This window comes from Chenopodium quinoa, unplaced genomic scaffold (assembly GCF_001683475.1).
Source record: "Chenopodium quinoa cultivar QQ74 unplaced genomic scaffold, ASM168347v1, whole genome shotgun sequence".
Lineage (NCBI taxonomy): Eukaryota > Viridiplantae > Streptophyta > Magnoliopsida > Caryophyllales > Amaranthaceae > Chenopodium > Chenopodium quinoa.
Genome location: NW_018744835.1, coordinates 1,957,825 through 1,979,379, shown reverse-complemented (window position 1 = coordinate 1,979,379; position 21,555 = coordinate 1,957,825). Strand labels below are relative to the sequence as shown.

General features: G+C 34.2%; 2 protein-coding genes across 3 annotated transcripts; one reads left to right on the top strand and one right to left on the bottom strand.

The window, feature by feature from the left end:
* Window positions 1-2,903: 2,903 nt before the first annotated feature.
* Window positions 2,904-7,804, top strand: LOC110704507 (acyl-protein thioesterase 1 homolog 1-like). 2 transcript variants are annotated; one of them, XM_021882303.1, is made up of 9 exons: window positions 2,904-3,042; window positions 4,237-4,369; window positions 5,179-5,215; window positions 5,331-5,400; window positions 5,518-5,622; window positions 6,197-6,347; window positions 6,464-6,546; window positions 7,291-7,384; window positions 7,476-7,804. In XM_021882303.1, the coding sequence occupies exons 2-9, from the start codon at window positions 4,266-4,268 to the stop codon at window positions 7,567-7,569; spliced, it is 738 nt and encodes a 245-aa protein (XP_021737995.1). In that variant the 5' UTR covers window positions 2,904-3,042; window positions 4,237-4,265; the 3' UTR covers window positions 7,570-7,804. The 2 variants fall into 2 exon arrangements, with proteins under 2 accessions (XP_021737995.1, XP_021737994.1); XM_021882302.1 differs by lacking the exon at window positions 2,904-3,042 and adding an exon at window positions 3,581-3,838.
* A 463-nt stretch (window positions 7,805-8,267) lies between these two features.
* Window positions 8,268-17,066, bottom strand: LOC110704506 (protein tesmin/TSO1-like CXC 3). The gene is made up of 11 exons (XM_021882301.1): window positions 16,864-17,066; window positions 14,923-15,071; window positions 14,310-14,820; window positions 13,382-13,995; window positions 13,231-13,305; window positions 12,956-13,139; window positions 12,777-12,875; window positions 12,584-12,650; window positions 9,615-9,762; window positions 8,819-9,529; window positions 8,268-8,716 (listed from the first exon to the last, which is right to left on the bottom strand). The coding sequence occupies exons 1-10, from the start codon at window positions 16,951-16,953 to the stop codon at window positions 8,869-8,871; spliced, it is 2,598 nt and encodes an 865-aa protein (XP_021737993.1). The 5' UTR covers window positions 16,954-17,066; the 3' UTR covers window positions 8,268-8,716; window positions 8,819-8,868.
* Window positions 17,067-21,555: the final 4,489 nt, after the last annotated feature.

The window sequence follows — 21,555 nt, the reverse complement described above, 5'->3', positions numbered from 1 at the left end:
TTCTTAGTTTGATTAATATTATTAATACACGACTTAACACCTCCCATGACCTCCCCACTAAATTACTAATTAAAATCAAAGTTATGCAAATTAAGGATTAACAATTAAATTACAAGAGATTTGAACAAGAACAACCCACCACCCACTGAAAATTAAAGTAACTCCCTCGATATTAGCTTCACAAAACATGTTAGATTCTTGTCTTTTCGAATATAAGCAAAACATGCAATCCTCTTAAACACGTTTTCTCTTCAGAATCTGTCCATTCATAGACTAATTAACTTAAAAAAACTTTATCATTTATCAAATTTTAAGCCATGTAATTATGGTCCCCTCGGTCCCTTAATGATCATATTAGTCGAAACTTCGAGACAATTAGTGAAATGTATGGCTCTACAAATAGTTGTACCTATCATATATGCAAAGGGACATATTCATAACTTTGAAGTGTTACACTAATCAAGGTTAACCGTGGCATTCGATGAACACGTGGAGTAATTATGGGTTGATTATACATTATTTAATCACAATTATGCCTGCAAGATCATATAATATTCCATGGATCTAAACACATTTATGAATTATGACCCATGCTCAATTTAATTTATTTGTAGGCAGCAACATACACAGGCCAATTTTAGACAGTGGAAAACAGGGAATCTGATGAGATTTGACTTTATTTTATGCACTTTATCTTACTTAGAAGCATATTTATGTTAAAAACAAAATTAATAAATTAAGCCATCTCATTAAGGAAAAAAAAGAAGCACTTTAAGGTATGACTTTTTAGTTCCATTTTCTAATTTGAAGAAGAGGTATAAAAGGGTTGACATGTTTAGATTGATAATCTAAATTATTAATCCAAATTTAAAGGAGTTGACATATAATTTGTAAGGATAAATTTTGTGCACGTAGACTTGATTAATATTGGTTGCTTTATGATGTATATAAAAGTGAGCATCTTCTTCATATTATATTTAATTTGTAAGGATAAATTTTGTCATAAATGGACTATGAATGAAATTGTAGGTTGTGGTAATCATTTTTAATTTCTTTTCAAAACCCAACTTTTTGATTATTAAATACTATGAAATCACCTTATGATATATACTTTTTTGTTTTGTTTATTTTTAGTAAAAGATGAGTTCCCATTAATGATAGTGATCCTAGATCTTTATTTAAAGTTGTCATATTCACCGATCATTAAATAAGTCGATCTGAGCTGGTTGTACCCATCGATAAAGAATAATTTTTTTTTTTTTTTCGAATGATTATATATTTATAGGTTCCATCCTAAAACAATTGACAACAACTCCTTATAATTATAAAGTAGTGCTCATCTTCTCTTAACATGGAATAATTAATATGTGAGTTTAACATAGAACCCTAAAAATATGAACTTATCAAATCATCCAAGATAACTTAGTACTATAACAATTGCTTTAAGAGGTCAACAGAAATAAAGGACAGCCCATAATTAAAGAGGGGCAAGAACTAGTGTAAGAGTAATTTAATTTATTGTGAAAAAATGGACACTGTATGGCTTGACTACTATGAATAATAATTTATGATGCAGAAGTACAAAATGACATTTTAGGGAATACTTTTCAATTATACAATACAAGTATATGTTATACCTTGAACGTGCGATAATGTATTTTCAAAGCAACAAAAGTATTTTGAACATTGAATTACATTTCTATATTGGTAAACAAAGTGTATTTTAAGATATTATTGTTGGACTCGAAGTTGTACACAAAACTCAAAATTAGATTCCGTTTTTATCATTTAATTTTTGTGGATCCCTCCTAACCAAGAATAAATATATATTATTAAAATAGTTTCGTGCATATAACGTTGTAATGGTCACAGTCTAAAAACCGAAATTTTACTACAAAAATGTTTAAAATGACCATGTAAATATCAACAACACAAATCCAATAATTTAAGGCCTTTTGTTAATGCATGTATTTCATGCATATCTCAATATCCAAGCAAAATATTTATATTTAACCTTGCTATGATATATCTATATAATGTTTAAATAACCAAATTGCTCTAAAATTAGAAAAATAAAATCATTTAGTCCACCATATATGTGCTAAGTTTGTCACTACTCCATATAGGCCATATTACATGGGTTTGGTGATTGGTAGGGCAAATTTTACTAGATAAGGTAGAACAGATTCTTATGTACAGTGTATCACTGTTAAGTCAAATCAAATCATTAGCTGGTTCTATGAGGCATATCAGTAAGGTTAATGACAATGCATTTGAGATTACTAATCATGCGTAATATATAGATTAATAAACATTAGTAAAGTTAACACAGTACTAGATAATTTACCAATACCAAGCTGCCAAAATATGCAGCAAGTAATGCAATAAAACAATGGGTAATTATTGTATCTTAACCCAACATTATGCATGAATTATATTTTAGCATTACATTAACGTTGCTGGAATCCACTAGAGCTTGGATAATAACACACGCATAATAATAAGCAACACAAAGTACTATAATATGATAAGTACACCATAAGTCCGTAACATAACCAATACTATTACCTCTACTTTGTATTTTAAATTATTTATAATGATTAAACCCTTTTCACTTACATTTTATGTCAAATCGTTGTAAATAATTTGAAACACGGGTAGTATATGTTACACAAATCGTACATATCTCTAGACGTTAAAATGACTGTATCACATTTGTACACGAACCATGCACCGTGTTGGTTGAGCACTTGAGCCAAACTCCGAAACAATTATTCTAAGGATGTAGCAGGGTGCAGTAGTGCACACGTGTGGTAGGGTAATCTGCTGCTCTCGCCTGGTCTCTCCCGGTGGACGAAACTATGAACAGTAGAAGCATTAAGCCTGGAGGAGAGAGAATCAACACTCTCCTTTTTTTTATATTATTTTTTGAGAAATCAAACTCAAATACTGTAAAAAAAAAATAAAATTTGATTGTAATAAAGAGAAAACAAAAACACTTACGCTTTGAAATTTCCCTTTAATCATACACCCAAATTCCAGGTTAGTACCCAGAAACTTATAATCAAAGATAATACCATTTACATTGTTTTAACATTTAAATGTTTATAATATGAAAATCCCACTTCATTTTTAGCTATTTTATTGCATTTTTACTTGGAACATTTGAATTTCTGGAATTTAATTAATGGGTATTCAACCATTATGATGAATATGTACAAAAAATTATGGTGGAAAAAACCCAGAATTGAAGAGCTTTTTATTGCATAACAAAAATTAGAAGTTTTTAATTGTTGTTTAAGAACATTTGAAAATTTGTTATTTTTATTGAAAAGTTGTTGTTTGATTTTTTTGGGTTGGTAATGCTTTACCAGCTATAATACAAGCATGGATTCTATATATAATGTGCAAAAACTAAGACCATGTTTGGTTGGGTGGCTAGGTCAAATTTTTGATTTGTTTGTGGATTCTCTTTTCAAAAAAGGAGTTCTACTTTTTTGGGTATTTTTTTTAAAAAAAAAACTTTTCATCATCTCTTCTTTTAGCCTCCAGAAAATCCATCTCTCTTGTAATTAATACTTAGACGTTAATTAGTGCTTTTTATCTTTCTAATTAGTTTAATAATTTAGGATATTTTCTGAGTTCAAGGTCGGTGAGTGTGTGTATTATCATGGTCTATGATGTTGAAAGTTTGCTAGAGGTGATTCAGATTCTTGGGTTTATTTCCATTTTGCCCCCATTTGTTTGTATAAATAGGAATAGCCAGGCTTGAACTTTGTCATTGTGGTGGGTGGTTAAGCAAAGATGAATCCATGTGGTGATGATTTTCGCGGTTCAGGTTAGTTAATAGAATAGACGAATCCGTCCTTTTAGGATTACGGCTTTGGCAATGTAGTTTTTGTAATAGGGTGGTCAATAGAAAGTTTTTTAGCACTTGAATTAGTTATATGTCCTAAGAATAATTGGAAAGTGTAAGAAAGTTGTACATTTAAGGAAAGACTAAAGAGGGGGGTTGATTTCCTGGTTTGGGAAGGAGAAGAATTGAACCTTTTTGAAGTAATTTATTATAAGGGCTTGTATAGGTATTTGTTGCCTAGTTATTGTCCTAAAGATAGCTTATCTTGGTCATTCATATTGGAAGTGAGATACTAGGATTGAAACTAGAATTTATTGAAATGAAGTCAATGAGGAAAAATTACTTTTCGTTGCTGAAATTCCCTGTTTGCATTGTTTCAGGTAGTGAGGACATTGAAGAGGCTACTCCTATGACAACGAATTTGGAATTTGGAGGAACTCATGTTGTCAGGCCTAAAGGGAAACACCAGGCTACTGTAGTTTGGTTGCACGGAATGGGTGACAAAGGCTTGAGGTAGTAACTTCAGTAAACCGTTCAATGAAAGGCATTCTAGCATTTTGCTTTTTGCTTCAATATTCGTGACCATTCTTAAGTTAAATCCGTAATTGGTGACAGCAATGATAAGTTATCATTCTGTAATTGTTACTAATCAAACTTTGTCCAGGAAAACCTGATTTGCTTGGACTAGGTTGTTTCGGGAGTATATTTTTCTGATTGATCATACATGCATATGCTTTTGAGCATATAGTGTAGATATCGTAAATCCACTAGGATAAGTATGTGTTATGCTGACCTATACCCAATAAGAAAAGGCAGGAATATGTTTGGTAACAAAAATTACGGTGTGTGTGACATGTGTCTCTAATCATGCACACACTAGCTGCTAATTTGTTCCGTGCTTTGTAAGAAACCTTTAGAACCCCCTTCTCGTTTTAAGCTCCTTTGAGAATAATTCCCTCCTGAAGTCAAACTCAAAAGTGTTGGTGAGTCATATTGTTAAAACCTGGCATATAGGGGACCGCAGAAACACTTATCTTGCAAGGTCCTCTGAACATGTATGTTTGTCCAATTTTAACATTATTCACTCACAGCATGAGCAAAACAGAGAAGGCTATATTCTATTTCATTTTTGGTTGTCTTTATATGTAAACAAAATATTCTACTGCACTTATAAAGGCATATACCGTGCTTAAGAGAGCATTATTAGATGGACATTCTGTAGTTTAAAAGTGGTCCAAAGTTTCAATGTGTTTCTTGGTTATTTCATGTTTTCTTTTTCAATATTTTCATACTAAAACTAACACTGATATTCTACGCTGCAGCTGGTCTCAGCTCTTAGAGACCCTTCCCCTTCCAAATGTAAGTTTGGGCAGATTTTCCCAGAAAATTTGTGAATTCAGATAGCAAAGACTTCCATTTGCATTTTGCTTATACTAGTTGTGAGCTCAGATTTCATAGTATGATAACCATGCAGATTAAGTGGATTTGTCCAACTGCTCCTACTCGTCCAGTTGCACTTCTTGGGGGATTTCCATGCACTTCTTGTGAGTTTTATGGCTATCATTTCTTAGTCACTACTGGCTCTTACACTTCTATTCCAGTATCTACAGATTTCTAGTGTGTATATATTTACTGTAGATGTCTTGGTATGGAAATGGCAGGGTTTGATGTGGAAGATATGTCGCAAAGTGCTCCAGATGATTTGGAAGGTTTAGATGCTTCAGCAGCACACATCGCCAACCTTCTGTCCAGTGAACCCTCTGACAGTATGTGTTTGGACTTCAGTGTTACATGATAGATTAAAGGCAATTTAATTTTCGCTCTAGCTCGTTTTATACATGAGCGACATCCCTCTCTTGTCCTTTAAACGTATATCTTTATTACTTGTCGAAAAAGTTTTGACAGATTCTCTACTATCTGTTTACGTTGATTATTTCTCATCACACTTATCTGTGGTTTCCTTTTTCCCCCCTCATATTTTGTATGTTTTCTGAATATTACGCTTCCTGAGTTTTACTTTGTCAAATCAATTTCCATCTATTACTTGCTGAAAAGAGACCTTTTTCTTCATATTACAAAATCCTTGTTCTTCATATTCCATTACTCAAACTGTCAACATGTCTCACCCGTATTATCATAATCTAGCTTCCGTTTAACTATTTTTCTGGACCTGCTATTAGTGCTTTTTACCTGTATATACCTAGGTGATCATACAAGATTAGCATGAAACTTGCTACTAATTGCCAATAGTTTTCAATAGCCTAATTATTATTTTTTAATTAGTGCAAGACTTATCTGGAGGTAATAAATGAGATCTTACGCTCCACCTACTACTTGCAGTTAAGCTTGGTATTGGAGGTTTCAACGTAGGTGCTGCAATCTCTCTGTATTCTATGATATGTCAAGTCTTAGGGCGATACAGGAATGGAAACCCCTATCCTATCAATCTCAGTGTAGTTGTTGGACTAAGTGGATGGCTGCCATGTTCAAGGTTTATGTACTTTATTAATATGGGCCTCAATACATTTGGTTTATCAAGTTGCATTTTTACAAAGTGGAATCTTTTAGATTAGAATCTTATGCTTAATCATGGTCTTAATTTCTCAGTTCATTGAAAACATGGATGGAAGAGTCCCAAGAAGCTCCGCAGCGTGCAGCGGCATTGCCCATTTTACTCTGCCATGGATCAGGTATTCCTATTTCTTTCTTATTGTGTTATGCTTGTCATGACTCATGACTCGTGATGTTATCTTCTCTTGTATCTAATCCTACTAGTCTTTGTGCTTTAAAGACTCCTTTTTGTTTCATTTTCTTGTTCCCTTTTTTGGATGATGCCAGTTGAACTTTGAATCTTTGTAAACATGAAGCTACTTTAAGAATTTATTCCCATACATAAAATTGCTAATCACTCGGTTTACTTCTGGTTCAATTGTTGTGCTATTTTTTCGTACTCAAATGACTTTTCTGACGTCTTATTTTGCATCTATATCTTCTACACTTAAACTTTAAAGATGACTCGTTGTTTCAATTTCTTCCCTTTTTTTGGATGATGTCAATTGAACATTGAAGAAGGGTAACACAAAGCTAAATCTAAGATTTATTTTCATAAATAATGATTGCGATTTGCAAATAACTTGATTACCCTTTATATCCGATTGTTGTAAATACAAAGCAATATTTTGTAAACACTTCATAGTTTATATCACTTATTCACTAAGTACAATGAGTGCCACTTCCCTTCATGAATTATTCACGTCTCTTTATCTCAATTTGTCATGGAAGTACTCTAAATACCTAACACTATGAATTTACAAAACACCCTTAAACAAGTAAAGATTGAAGTGGCATACTGGCATACATGACACATCTAGGGAATTAGCTTTACTTTTCATGAAGGAGCCACAGTAACTCTTCATCTAATCTTTGTGTTTCAGCTGATGAAGTGGTTGCGCACGATCATGGAGAGAAAGCTGTGGAAACCCTTACTTCACTTGGATTCCAGAATATTACTTTCAGGAGCTATGATGGGTACATGATCCTTGTATTAGCTACAACACTTGCTAAAAGATGAACTTTCATGAGATTTAATTTGGTCTTACCATGCTGTTTTTTTAAACAGGCTAGGTCATTACACCATCCCTGAAGAAACTGAAGAAGTCTGCAAATGGCTAACCACAGTGTTGGAGCTTGAAGGGACCCCTTCAGATTCCTAGAACCGTTATACGCAGTGACATGATGGTAAACTAGCAGGCAAAGTACCTTATCAAGAGCAAAGCTAGCAATATGTTGAGATGCTACTAATAGATGGCAATAAGGAAATATATTTATAGTATATAATGAAAAACATGGTATAATCCTTGTATCTTGAAAAAATATTATTCGCATATGAAATATATTACATGATGTTCTCTCTTCATAATCCTTGGGCTATTGATATTTTCTACCGTATGATGAGAAAATTTACTCCTTACTGTACTGAGTTGATCAATAAATCCGATGTAGAACTTACTTGTGTCTTGAATACGTATGATGAGAAATCAAGCTTGTTATAGATTGAAATACCAAAATCTCCCGTGACCTTAATTCGCAGTCTGCTTATTATAGGCTTATAGCAGGAGCAAAATGTCAATCAATCTGGTACTTGAGGACTAACAAATTTAATGTCTATATACCAAATTATTTATGAAACTAAGAAGGGGCAAAATATCTTAACTTAGTAAACCAAACTTTAGTTAGCAACAAAGGTGATAATGATATTTCGTCCCCTCTTAGTTGCCTAATTATTTGGCAATTAGCTAAACTCTTAGAAGTTCTGTACCCAAATCTTTTGTGCCTTCTTATAGAACTCAGTTTATCTGAGATGGCTGATGGATAGATGGGCCAAGCTCATTTTGAGTAACCAAAATTGAGATAGGAAAAAGGCTTCCACAAATTATATATAGTAATATAGATGTTACATTTTACAATGGTTGAAGAAATTCAAAAATTCTGGATTACAACTGTAGAAAATCCTGTGACAGTTTATCAACTTGTGTACTTGTCAAATTTATTTACTCGCTTTCTTAAACCCCCAAAAAAATATTCAATTAGAGGGAAAAAAATAATACCCCAAGGAGCAAAGAGAGGGAAACTGAAAGGAGGTTACATCTTGAGATCTCGGCAAATACAAGCAGAATATGATTCAGATTATGGTGTATGCGACCAGTTGGAGTTCATAATATCATGATGCAGCTTGTCAGCAGAAGACCAGATAGTTGATCTCAAACAACAAATTTTTTTTTCCACATCTAGATCCAGAGTTCAGGAGACCAACCTTTGCACTCATTGGTGCAAGCTGTGATACACGAAACCATATGATGCCTGGAGAATCACATAAAAATCATTAGAGAATGACACAGCTCACCTGAATCTATTAACAATAAACTCCAATTATGCTCAATGGAAAAAAAATGATTCACTCACCTCAAACTGCATATGTGAATAAGTATAAATCTGGTATCTAAATAAAACGCTTAACCTCTGTTGTCAAGGTTGCTGTTTTTGGAATACGGGGTAAGCGGAGGAAATGAAGGCACAGCACGCAGTACAAATTTGCGGCTAATTTTTAGGGATTCTGAGGAATTTATATGATTGTGAGGGGGAGAGATCCGCTTCTTATTAGGGGAGCTCAGTTTTACAGATTTAATGGGGGTAGGTGACTGCTTCAGTATCTCGGGGGTGTCATCTTCAAACATGTCAAAGTGTGTGCTACCTGTACCAAATTCTTTGAGTTCAGAAGTGGTCAACTGTGTGATTGGAGTAATGGGTGAGCTTCGCCATCGAAGAGAACTACTTGGTGCCAGAGGACCACTTTCAGCAAAAGACTCAGGCTGTGATTTATTTCTCAAGATGCTATTTTTAACATCAGGTTTAGACAATTGGGACGAACAGTGTGCATTTACAGACTCATCATCACCTGCAAGTACTAATCTGTCTTCTGTGTTCTCCAGGCCTTTCTCTGCATCAGGGACACCTACATCCGTACATTTATTTTTTTCTAACAGCTCACCATGGTTCTGTGAATTTGATGGAGAAGCTGGGTTTTCTTCAGATGTCAACGTATCAGTATGAGATTCTGGAGGGTGCAAAAATTTCCTGAAGGGTAGCCGAGATTTGAGAGCATTCTTTTTCTGGCTGCATCAAATAAAGACCATGCAGTTAGTGAAATGAAACTACGAAAGATACAAGGACCAAAGACTCAAGGCAGATATAATCTTACTCTGAGCACTGCAATGCTGGTGTAATTGGTGTCAGGTTAGGAGAACTGTGCGCCCTACTGCTGACAAAACTATTATTGACCGTCATTGTTCCTTCTGACATTTCAACAGATGCTCTCTTAAGCATAATTTCTCTGGCAATATTATAATCTGCAAAAGGAAAGCTTCATTATTAATATTGAGCAGATAAGCTCAATGACAAGGCAACATAACTTCAACACAATCCATGCAATCAGTAACTTTCTTTCAATGCCCTCAATAACTGCAAGTTGTGTACATTAAGCAGGATGCAACTAAGCTAATGAAAAATTCTATGTTGCACCAAGTCTAATTAAAACAAGAAGCTATTAAAAGAAGGCATAGATGAGACAGTTTGATGTAAAAAGTATACAATTTGGCCACACTAACATAGGTAATAAGTCCAGGTTAAGGTCTTGCTAAGAGATTGCAGCGTAGCAAAAACACATTAAATAGCTACGATAAAAAAGCAAATTAAGAGGGAGTTTGTTGTACAAACTCTACAAAGTATACCATCGATATCAACCAACACTAACATCATGAGCAGATTATGGTTATGGTATCATTTGGCAACCAGCAATAAGTCCCAAATTGTTTTAGCATGTTTGACCTATTAAATAGCAGATTCTCTAACAAGCATTTGATAAATTACTTATTAGGAGTTTTCTGTAAGCTTTTTGGATGCATATATTGACAACAACAAAAAAAAAAAAAAAAAATAGATAAATAAATAAAACAATTAAATCTAAAAAAGGTAAATAATTGGTAATCAAAGGGTTTGTTGTTCATGTCAATATGCTCCTTCCATAACATATTGAAAAACAGCATACTGACCCCATCCTACTTTTCAATCTAATTCATAACAAACACCTCTAAAAGTAGATTAGCTAGTCAAATCTATTATTTGGCTTATGAACAACTCTATTTGCTCCAATATACTATTAACAAAAATCTTCCAAGTGGGAAATATTAAAAGCTATAGGAGAACAAACAAGCTCCTGTCAACAAAATTTAACATAGCAGCTTACTTGTACAAAATAGTAATAATTCAAATTAGGAATAAACCAGGTCTATTCAATATTTTTACAGTTTGTCAGCAACTGAAACAGTAGGTAGCCCCAAGGCCCTCAACCTTAGCTGATGAGAATAAAAGACAATATTGACTCTTCATTATTCTAACATTGCACATATGCAGGATGACAATATTTATCAAGGGATGAACACTATTCCTTAATTTTTTTCTTCAGTACTGGTAAATCAGCTTTTGCAGGTCAGACCAGATCAAATACAAGTATACGATATTCCTTAAATTTATGGTTCAGATGCATTCCTTAATGATTTATGGTTCTTCTCTGTTACTGATTCCTTTTGTGTTCACAATTTAGTCAAATTCTTGTTCCCATTGAACCATGTAAAATAATAGTATCCCATTTCAATAACCTCTTCATTTGGTTAAACTTCATTGTAAATCAGCAGTTCTCCATGGTAATTATCAGAAGAAAATTTCCACTATCATTGTTATTGGTTTTATGCTAACATAGCATCTGCACAAGAGTACAAGACTATGCACTGCACCCGTAGAAGATTTTCCATATAACTGAGCCTAATTTACACTCTTAGCTTCATCATCCTTACCATATATACACATCCTATATTAGATCGTTAGATGTGGCAAAAAATTAGATATATATAAATGCTCCACACAGCTTTAAGATAGTAATTAGTAAGCATAACCAAAAACCAATCCTCTTTAGATTCAATACTGAAGAGCAAAGTAGCTCTTTATAGCAACCAGGCGCTACTCAATATTAGCTACCACTTGGCCAGGCTATTTTATAATGAAGCATGACATGATTGTCGCAGCTCAAGGACTAAGCAGTGAGCAATCCAATCTTCAATCTACTTGAATTATTTACTCAGCCCTTGCATATGGGTCAAGGATGTGATGAGTTGATTTTCAAGTTTCAACATAATGAATATGCATAAAACTCTATGGAAATTTCATCTTGCTATGTTTGGCATAGTAATGAGAATTTTTAATATTCTTTTGCTTGGATTTGTTTGGTATGTTATGAGGGATATAGAGCCATCCCTAGGATAATCAAAAAACTTGAGACCCAACCAAAAAATGAGAAAGAGAAAGGAAGATCTTGAATATTGTGGAGTAGACCAGAGTGACAATTTATCATAGTACAGAATACGACAACAACAGCAACAACAACAATCACAGCAACAGAGTAAAAAATCAATTGCTTGGTGATAGAAAGTGAAGGAAAGGTAAATGAATGCAAAGTCTATACACCAGCACTAGCACAAGAGGCATTAGACAATCAGATCAAGCACCACAAGTTGCTCAAGAGAGTATTATTTCAAAAGGGATCTGAGTTACATAAAAGTTGCTAGTATAGTTGTCCAAGACTAAAGAAAGTCAATCCAGATCACAGTTGTGTATGAAGAGATATAGTTGTGTGGATAAATCTCACCAAAATTAAGTGCAATACTTAGTCGCAGAAAAGTAGAATTGACTCATTGGCCTAGTAGCTTGCTCAAATATAAGCTGATAAATTACAGATCCTCATGAAAATTGACTCCTAGTACTGAGCAGATTAACAAATTGAAAAGAGTTTGGCATAAACTAGGGATATAGCTGATCACCATTTCTACATCCTTTTCAGCTCTTCATTTAGCACGTGTGTTACCAATTACCATTTACATGACAACAAACAGACTAAGCTTGACAAACATAAATGTTAGTAGCAATAAAACTACCTACTGTGCTCTAAACCATCATACTATAATGGAACCAATAATGGGGAAAAAAAAAAAGGTAAAATCAGTTTGCCATTCTATTTGCCTTAAACACACACCCACACCCACATCCACGCCCACACCCATGCCCATACACACATCCACACACACAAAGGGCAATAAAAACTTCTCAAATATAATTTACCTTCTCTTATTCCATATATATTTTTACATCCTTCACAACGGCATCCTTCAGAGCATCCAACATTAGCCTGTTAGTGTTAAAAGGTCAGCAAAAGACATAGGTATGTAGCACAAAGCCATATACTATATAAAAAAAAAAATTACAACAAAGAAAAGGAACCATCACAATGCAAAAATGTTTGGTGGTAAAAGACCTGATAGCACTCGCAATATTTCTTAAGACACATAGATTTTTTGCAATTGCATCCTCTTTTATGCCTTGCCGAGGATGGAGTTGACAGATTGCTGACAACCTGCCGATTTGAAAACAACAGATAAGTAACAACTCTTCCAAAATACATTCATGATATAGGGCATATATAAGCAATGGTACCTTGCTGCTGGTAGGAGAAGCTGTGACAGTCTGCAAAACTTTTGGAGCAAAAGCGAGTGGATTTCTGGATTCAATTTGTTGCCTTGTCTCTAGAACTGTATCTTCATATTCAGGTCGATTAAAGCACCCTACGCAAGCACATGATTCACCACAGTAAAATCCCGCAGCAAAACAATCACAATAGCTGCAATCAAACCATCAAAATCATACAGGCAACAGTGAGTACAATGCATCACCAACTGAATTGAGTATAGCAAAGGGACAAAAACACCTACAGTTTTAAACATTTGGTCTTTCTGCAATTACATCGCTTGGTTGTGTCATCATCCGTAGAGCTTGAGGTCTTTTTCCTGGAGGAACAATGTCAGAGTCCAAGAAAAAAGATTTATTTACAATTGACTTGTAAGACAGAGATTTGATGCTTGCCTCTTCGTATTTGGGCTTCCAAGACTAGACTCAAAATTTTCCACAAGATCTGAACTTAATGTAATCTTTTCATTTATAATTGTAGAAGCAGCATGTAGCTTTGTCTCAATGGCATTGTTAGATTGTTCGATAGCTTCTGAAGCTATGGTGTTGTTAGACGACGGTACTGAGCAGGCCTGATGTCGATCTATCTCCTCAGAGCTAATTAAAACTTTCCCAGTTACATTAGAGGCATCAACCTTTCCATCTGATTGATTGTTTGTGAGAAATAGCAATTTTTTTCTTTCCACTCTCATCACAGATGACTGCTGATTAGTAATTGCACTATCCGTTGATCTGGGGTAAACTACACTGTTCAGATGCAACCCTATACCTAGCGGCTTGGAGACGGCAACAGCATGACTATCAGTAACTGAAGAAACACAAGCATCAACAGCAGGTTTAGAGAAGTTGTTCAATTGCTCACTCCCTAATTTCCCAGTGGACATATTAACTGATTCTTGAATCTGGGCACTAGCAATGGGGTTCCAAAAACCAGGTCCATCAACAGAATTTATCCTTTGACTCTCATCAAAAAGACAACGTCTGAGAGTGCCACGTTCGAAATGACTGGCCTGCATTAGGGTTAAGCAAGTTGTAGAAAGGTATAGTTATTTTCACTAAGGAAATAGAATATGAACATCAACTGACTAAATGACGTGAGAGAACACTCCACAACACTCACATGCATAGATCTCAAAAAACTTTTGCCTTTAAACTGTGCAATTAAGGAGAAAGACCTAAGAAAAACTTAAATAATGTATTCTGAGACGTAAACTTTGAAAAGCAAATGGGGGTGAGAATAGACATATTGAGAGTTTGAGGAGGAAACAAATAGACCTTCAAAAATAAGCGGGGGTACTGGGGGAGGGTGTGTATCTATAATCACCTCATTGAAAGAATCTCCAGTTTGACATTTTTCGGATGTATGATCTGTCAACAAACTGGATGAGGCACCCGAACATTCAGAAGATGAAATTACATGCCGTGGTTCATTTTTCACCAGTCTAACACTGATTCTGGACTTTGCTTGTGAAATTCTTTTACCCTTTTGCAATGCAGAACCATTCAGGCCCAGAGCTTTGCCATTACCAACATCTATTTTCTCCAAACAGCCACCTTCTAGAGAAGGTTGGGCATTGTCAGATTGTAATTTTTGTGAAGAATTTGCACAATTGCCGGGATCGGTTAAGAATTCATCAAGGCAACCAGATGGACTGCAATGAGCATCCGGAACTAACTTTTCAGTGTTGCAAGTCTTTTGATCACCATAAGCCAAACGATTATGAAATTCAGGTTCTATTTTAATAGAACCACCCAGTCCCCTTTCATTTTTGTGACAGTTGTCATGATCATGATCTTGAGAACATTCTGAATTAGGCCCAGAAGATTGTAGCTTCCTGAAGGCAATCAAAATCTCACTTACTTTCTGAAGCAATAAATAGTCACTAAAAAGAAATTTAAGGAACCCAGTTATTAGCAAAAAAAACATGGTTACATGCCTGTTGAATAAATTTGTTAGTGAATTAAAGCGCGGTGATGTAAATACAAGTGGAGGTGAAGCTAGCCCAGGGAATCCTTGGGCAACAGGTCCACCTTTGACAGGCTGTATGGGAGATAGGTTGCTTAAGTAATTGAATACAGGTGAATCCTGCAGAATAGAAATTATTGCAAATTAGACATTATAGGTGGATGACATTTGAATGTTAAAGTTAATGTCGGTCACAAGCTGTTCCCAACTTAATTTCCTTACGCCCACAAGTCCAAACAATAAGCATGGAGATAATAAGTATTCTGGTGCTTTCTTTAAGAAGAACAGGCTAGACTTGGAAGCATGTATATAACAGCAAAAATTCCACAAGAGAGTATCCATTCATATGAAAGAAAACATTTTCTTTGAAACCCTCACGTGCACCCTTAGTCTCAGATAAGTCCCAATCGATCTTGGCGTTTATTGTAAACCCAAATTGAAACCAAATGCTTTAAAGTGGGTGATCTGGCTCTTCTATCTTCAAAGTGCTTAGAAGGATTTAACAACAGTAGTTTAACATAAATGCTTAGGGTGTGCAAAGGCAGAAAGAACTACGTAGTCTTTCATCATCAGTCAATATAAAGGTGCATGAAAGAAAATGCCAACCATAACCCCTCGGAAATATACATGTATCTTCACAAACACACAAGTCCATGGATGCCTCACAAAGTCACAAATTTCCTAACTCCCAAGTATCAACTAACTCCAAATGACCATGGTTTAGTGAACCAGATTAGAATGAACCCGAATTACATGTCAAAATGATACTTCAATGTGGGCCACATGGCTCGTGATTCCTACATGCTAAGTTGATTTTATGAGGGTATAGGAAATGAGTATAACGACATAAAAAAAATAGTGCAACTGTCACTAATCATTGGTTCGCTAATACCAACTATATTCCTAACCCTATGTATTTTAAGGAACATCCTCAGAACCTGATTGAACAGGTTTGCAGCATTGCACACCAAAAATGAGAGCAATGGACCCTGATTCTACTATATGATCAACAAACACATCTGACATTTGAAAGACAATTACCCCCCCCCCGGTCTTTTCCTCATGAAGGTTGGACTTATGGGTTTTGAACAGGTTTGCACACCTAAAATGAGAGCAGTGGACCGTTGATTCTAAAATGTGATCGACAAACACATCCGGCATTTTGAAAGATCATTACCCCCCAACCTTTTCCTTGTGAAGGATGGACTATTGGGTGAAAGAAACCTTCCATCCGAGAGAGCTCAAACGGACATTAATCCCAACAAGCTACACACTAAACTGAGAGCACAATCCCACTAATTATAACATGAAGAATCAATAGACCATACACTTCAACAAATTCCATCCTAAGTCCCAATTGTGTAAAACTTTTTTCTGTGTGTGAATAGGTGTAAAACATAATTATGGTATAGTATGAATATCAATCTGCAACATTTTCAGCTAATTCCCAATGGTCTATAAGAAAATACCTACGAATTTGATGCTACATCATATAACACTCGGAGACGGGATTGGGGACATTGGATTTGTGACTGCAGGAAACTTGGAGAAGGGGATGCAATTAAAGGGTCAAGGACTAGAATACTCATTATCATTGAGACATCCGTCAAACCCACTTCAAACCCTACCCACATTTGCACCAAAATCATCAATTTCAACCTCAATTTGTTGAATACAAGTAGATGATTACCCCAATTAACAACAAAATGGAAGTAGATTAGCCGATGAAAGCAAAAACTACATAAAATGGGCAGTGGATTTTTGTGCAAAAACTAAAAGATCGAGCATTTGATTACTTCAAATGAACTTAAAAATCAACAAAGCACACTGATTTTGTTCAAATTTATACTGAAATTACCAAAACCAAAACATTAAATTAGATAGAAAATTAGTAGGAGAAAGAGATTGATACTTGAAAAGCAGAAGAATCTGATGGAGAAGGATTGATTAATTTGATTTTGCGGGTGTTAGCAGGAGTAGATTTAGATTCTGGAGTGTCCATTTTTGCGAAAAACCCTAACCCTAATTGAGAAATGTTGCAGCTGTAGTTGAAAGTTGAACCCTCATCACCTGAAACTGACTGCTATTAGTCAGGAGATATGTAGAGGATGAAAAAGAGTAGAAAATTTACACTTGTATTTTTTTACTATTTTGAATTATAAAATTGGAGGGAGAAAATTATTTTTACTCATTTTGAATTATGAAAAAATAGGGAAAATAGAATGTCAAATAAATAATGGATGGAATTGCCGGTATAACTATTTTAAGGAACAAAACATATATTTGATGATAATTTAAATACGTAATAAATTATTATTTTTCTAGTTGAAAATTAAAAACATTTCCATACAAAATACTTCAAAAGTTGTAAATTCCTCAATTATACCACATTTAAACAAAATTCTCAACATATCATCCACTGTTTTCCATGTAATAATGAAGGATACCAAAATGCAACTCTGAATGTTGTCATTATTTTGTTGCTATAAAAACTTATAATTAGATATTGAGTAGTTCATCAAACAAGAATGCCGATAATAATTATAAATACTTCGTAGATTGTTTATATCTGATGTGGACAAGAAATAAGATTAAAAGGGAGAGTATTCAAGGAGTTAGGGTATTTTTATGTATTATCGTGGAAATCATTCTAATTTAAGGACTTAATTAGAAATTCTAATTTCTCCATTCTGTTAATATTGCAACATGAAGAAATTACGCATTTTAAAACGCATTTTATTTGATAAATATCTCCCCCCCACTCTCAAGCGTCAACCTGCGGAGCTGGGTTAGCTAAACCTGTGAGAGGTGTCGGTTTAGTTGGGTCCTTCATCTTACCTTAAAAAAAAAAAATAACAATTAAGTTTAATTTACGACTAAAACAATTTCGAATAAGGTGCAATATAACTTTGATAAGTTCTTGTAAAAAAAATAAAAAAAAATTGATAAGTTTGTATAATGATCATACAATTTCAGATAATTACCAATAACTGAAGATTAATTGAGTAAAATGTATCATAAGAGGACATTTAATTTGAGGTATTCAACAAAAGTTAAAGGAAAATCAAAAAGGATAATTCTATCGGGTTATCTTCACATACCTCCAAGTATTTTCATACTGTTTTAGACTTCATTTTCTCTTTTATACCTTGGCTCTAACCTTAGAACTCTAACAATTATAGCCACAATAGAATTTTGTGCTTTTACCAATTGCATTCAACAATCGCTAAAACACAAATATTGATCGCTAATTATTAATGGCGGTTGCTAATAAGAGTTTGCCAGAGATCAATCTGTCATTTAATATAACGACTTTCGACCGTTAATAGGTCTGTAAAATAATTGATTATCTGAATTTTACTAACCGTGTATCGGCCGCAATAGTGTCGACCACATGGCTGGTTGTGATATACTAATATTGCTTCAATGGTCACCAAATACATACCAACCGTCAAACCAAATGATAATTACCAACTACTATATCGATAGATAAATAATGTCTAATTTGAGTCATTTCACTTAGGATTCTATTTCATAACCAATCAAAGTAATTAGCCCAAAATCTCTTCTTGTACACTTGAACTTTATTTGATTGTCTCAACATTGAGACCGGAAATGTTTGTTCATACATATGGGCATAGGCATTCTATTAATTTGAGTCACTCAGCATGCTGTTTGCAAAACTCAAAAAACTCTGCAACCCCTCTCAAAAAGTCAAGCTTAAGATTGCGCCAATCAAATATGTCACTATTCCAACTCCGCTTTCTTCTTTTCATAATAATATAATCCACACATCTCACAAAAAGCATGTTAATATGTTACTAAACACTTTAAGACCACTTACAAAATTCATATAAAATTTACTTCCAACTCATGTGACTTCAAGTATTAAGTTAATTTTTGTTTACTAACATATGCAAAAAAGAATTTTCCAGGGAAAAATAGGATAAAGCAAAATAGTTAGGATGTGATGAATATATAATTAGGCTTTTTTGTATAAGAAAAAGTGATTAAACAATCTCTAATTTGTAAAAGAAATGGATAAATGGTACGGAGTAATATGTTTGGACAAACTATTTACCGTGAAAATATTTAAACTCAAACTCTGAAAACAAAGAGTTAAAACTAAGTAATAAACACTATAACATAATCCAAATTGTATTACAACCCACCTTGATAACAAATCAAGGCAATTACTATAACTAGATGTTGATTAACACACAACTTAATCTAATGACTTTCTATTCAAATTGTTTTTCCAAAATTATTCACTGTATATATAATACAACTAAACATAATTAGTTACTATTACCTCCGCTTCATTTCCCCCCCCCCCTTTTTTTTTTGTTATATCCAAAATGGCATAGTGTTTTTTTTTTTTTTTTTTTATTTGTTTGTTACTATGTATATATACCTAAATGACTAATTGGCTTATGAATATGTGTTTAAACTTTAAACTCGAATGTTGTTTCAAAATGTTAGTTATTCAAGGCCACACTTTATGCAACAACCATGCGGACCAATCCAGCCCAGCTCTCTCGTCAAGTCCCACCCGTACGTGAGCCTGAGCCGTCTAGCTCCCACGCTGCACTTCGCAAAGTTGCAAATTGAAGCCCACTAATCTTAGCCAAACAAATTATAAAAGGCCTTTCATAACAACCAATTCACCAAATCCCAACTACATCAATCAAAGCCCACTCACAAATTCTCAATTTGCATTGGTTAGTTGCATAGTCTTGCACACGTTAAATTTATCAAGCATATTTTGATTTAAAAGGTAGTAAGGAATACTCAAAATGTAAGATTACGTCTAGTGTTAATGAGTCGAGCTTGCTTGGGAACTATTCAAGACTCGACTCGGGCTAAGCTCGTGAACAAGCTCAAGTTTTTTGTATAATAAATTGTTTTCATATTTTTTGTAATGAATTAACTATTAACATTTAACTTTGTTTCATATTTAGGACTCGACATCAAAATTTAATTTTCAAAACTCTAGTTGCGTTTTCGCGGAGTGTTAGAAATTTCGTTCATGATATTTGTTGTTGTATATTTACGTAGTAGAAGAACTAACAAAAGAAACAAGAAGAAAATAGTCCCACATTGAAAGATAGGAGCAAGGGATAGAATTTAAGAGTTATAAGAGCAAAATTAGATTGTCTTTATTAAAAGAATGGCTACGGGCACCATTTAGGACATGCTCTAATTTTGGGCTTAACAAGCCTTGATCGAGCCAAATTCTAATTTATGCCAAATTCTAAAATAAGAGATTTTTAGTTGAACAATGTGTGTATAAATTTCGAATGGTGGTAACTTATTTTACCTAATTTTGTTGAAGTGAATCATGCATCCACGTTAGTTCTTCTCACGAAGTATGTGAAATATCATCGCTGATTTCTTGATACTGTTGGCAGACCCATATCTAACTATGTCTTATCATGGGTGTAAGAATAATAACAAGAAACCTATCAAGAAAAGGCAATGGAGCGCTTCTGTTGCCCTTGATGTTTTGATGATCACACAAGTCAAACTTATATTTGGGATCTAATGCTTTGATGTTTGTGTAGCTATGATATAAGTTACAGGACAAGAAGAGTTGTTCAAGCTGAGGATCTTGGAGCCCAGAAGAAAATACATTATTCCAAAATAGTTCCTTTGCAGGAACTGAAGCTTCGGAGTAGGAGCTGAAGCCTGAAGAATGAGAAGATCTTTGGAAGACTCGGAGTAGAGACTTCATTAGAGAATCAATAAAGACTAAAGTATTTTCATATTTTAGGATTTATGCAAGTGAAAGTGAATAGAAGTATGATGCCTTAGTGGAATGCGTTGCTTGAATTTAGGAAAGCAGTTGTTCAAGAATAATATCTTTTCTGTTTATTAAAAATACTTTTTTAACTGTTTTACTAAACTTGTGCTTCTGGTATTGATTAAGTCTTTCTCCACTAAATAGGAAAACTCTTCTTGTAACTTCAACGTGCCCCGAATTTTAGGACATAATTGAACTACTGGAGGTTGTAGGAGTTAGTGGCGTGGGCTTGCAACAAGTAGTAGTGTTCGAATCAAGTTATGGTTTTTCTATAAATAGAGAAGTTTTTTCTGGAAAAACTCACCTTGCTTAAATATATTTTTTATCTTTCTTGCTTTCAAAGAGTTAAAGAGTCGCATTCCACTTCAGCTAATAACTTTCTTATTTTCTTTCATTAGAGTATTTTCTTTAAGAGTTGTAATTGGGTGTTAAGGAGTTTGAGTGAACTCTAGTGAAGTTGTGAGAGAAAGAGAGAAAGTTCCTTAATGAAGTTAGAGTTCCTAGCAGTAAGTCCCTAAACATACTGCTCTTCTCTTCTCTTTCTTATAAAGTCTTTAGCCCGTAATAGGTTGATTGTCCTATTCTAGTAAGGAATCTTTCCCAAAATCCCAAGTGGTCGTGGTTTTCTTCTTGTTATGGCCAAGAAGTTTTGCACGCTAAAATTCTCTCTGTGTCTTTGATTTCCTTTAGCTTTATATTCTTTATTCCGCAAAAAGTTGTCTAACTTCCCTATATTACAATTCACCCCCCCTCTTGTAGTATTCTTATAGAGTAACAACTTCCTTTTCTAATCTTAGCTTG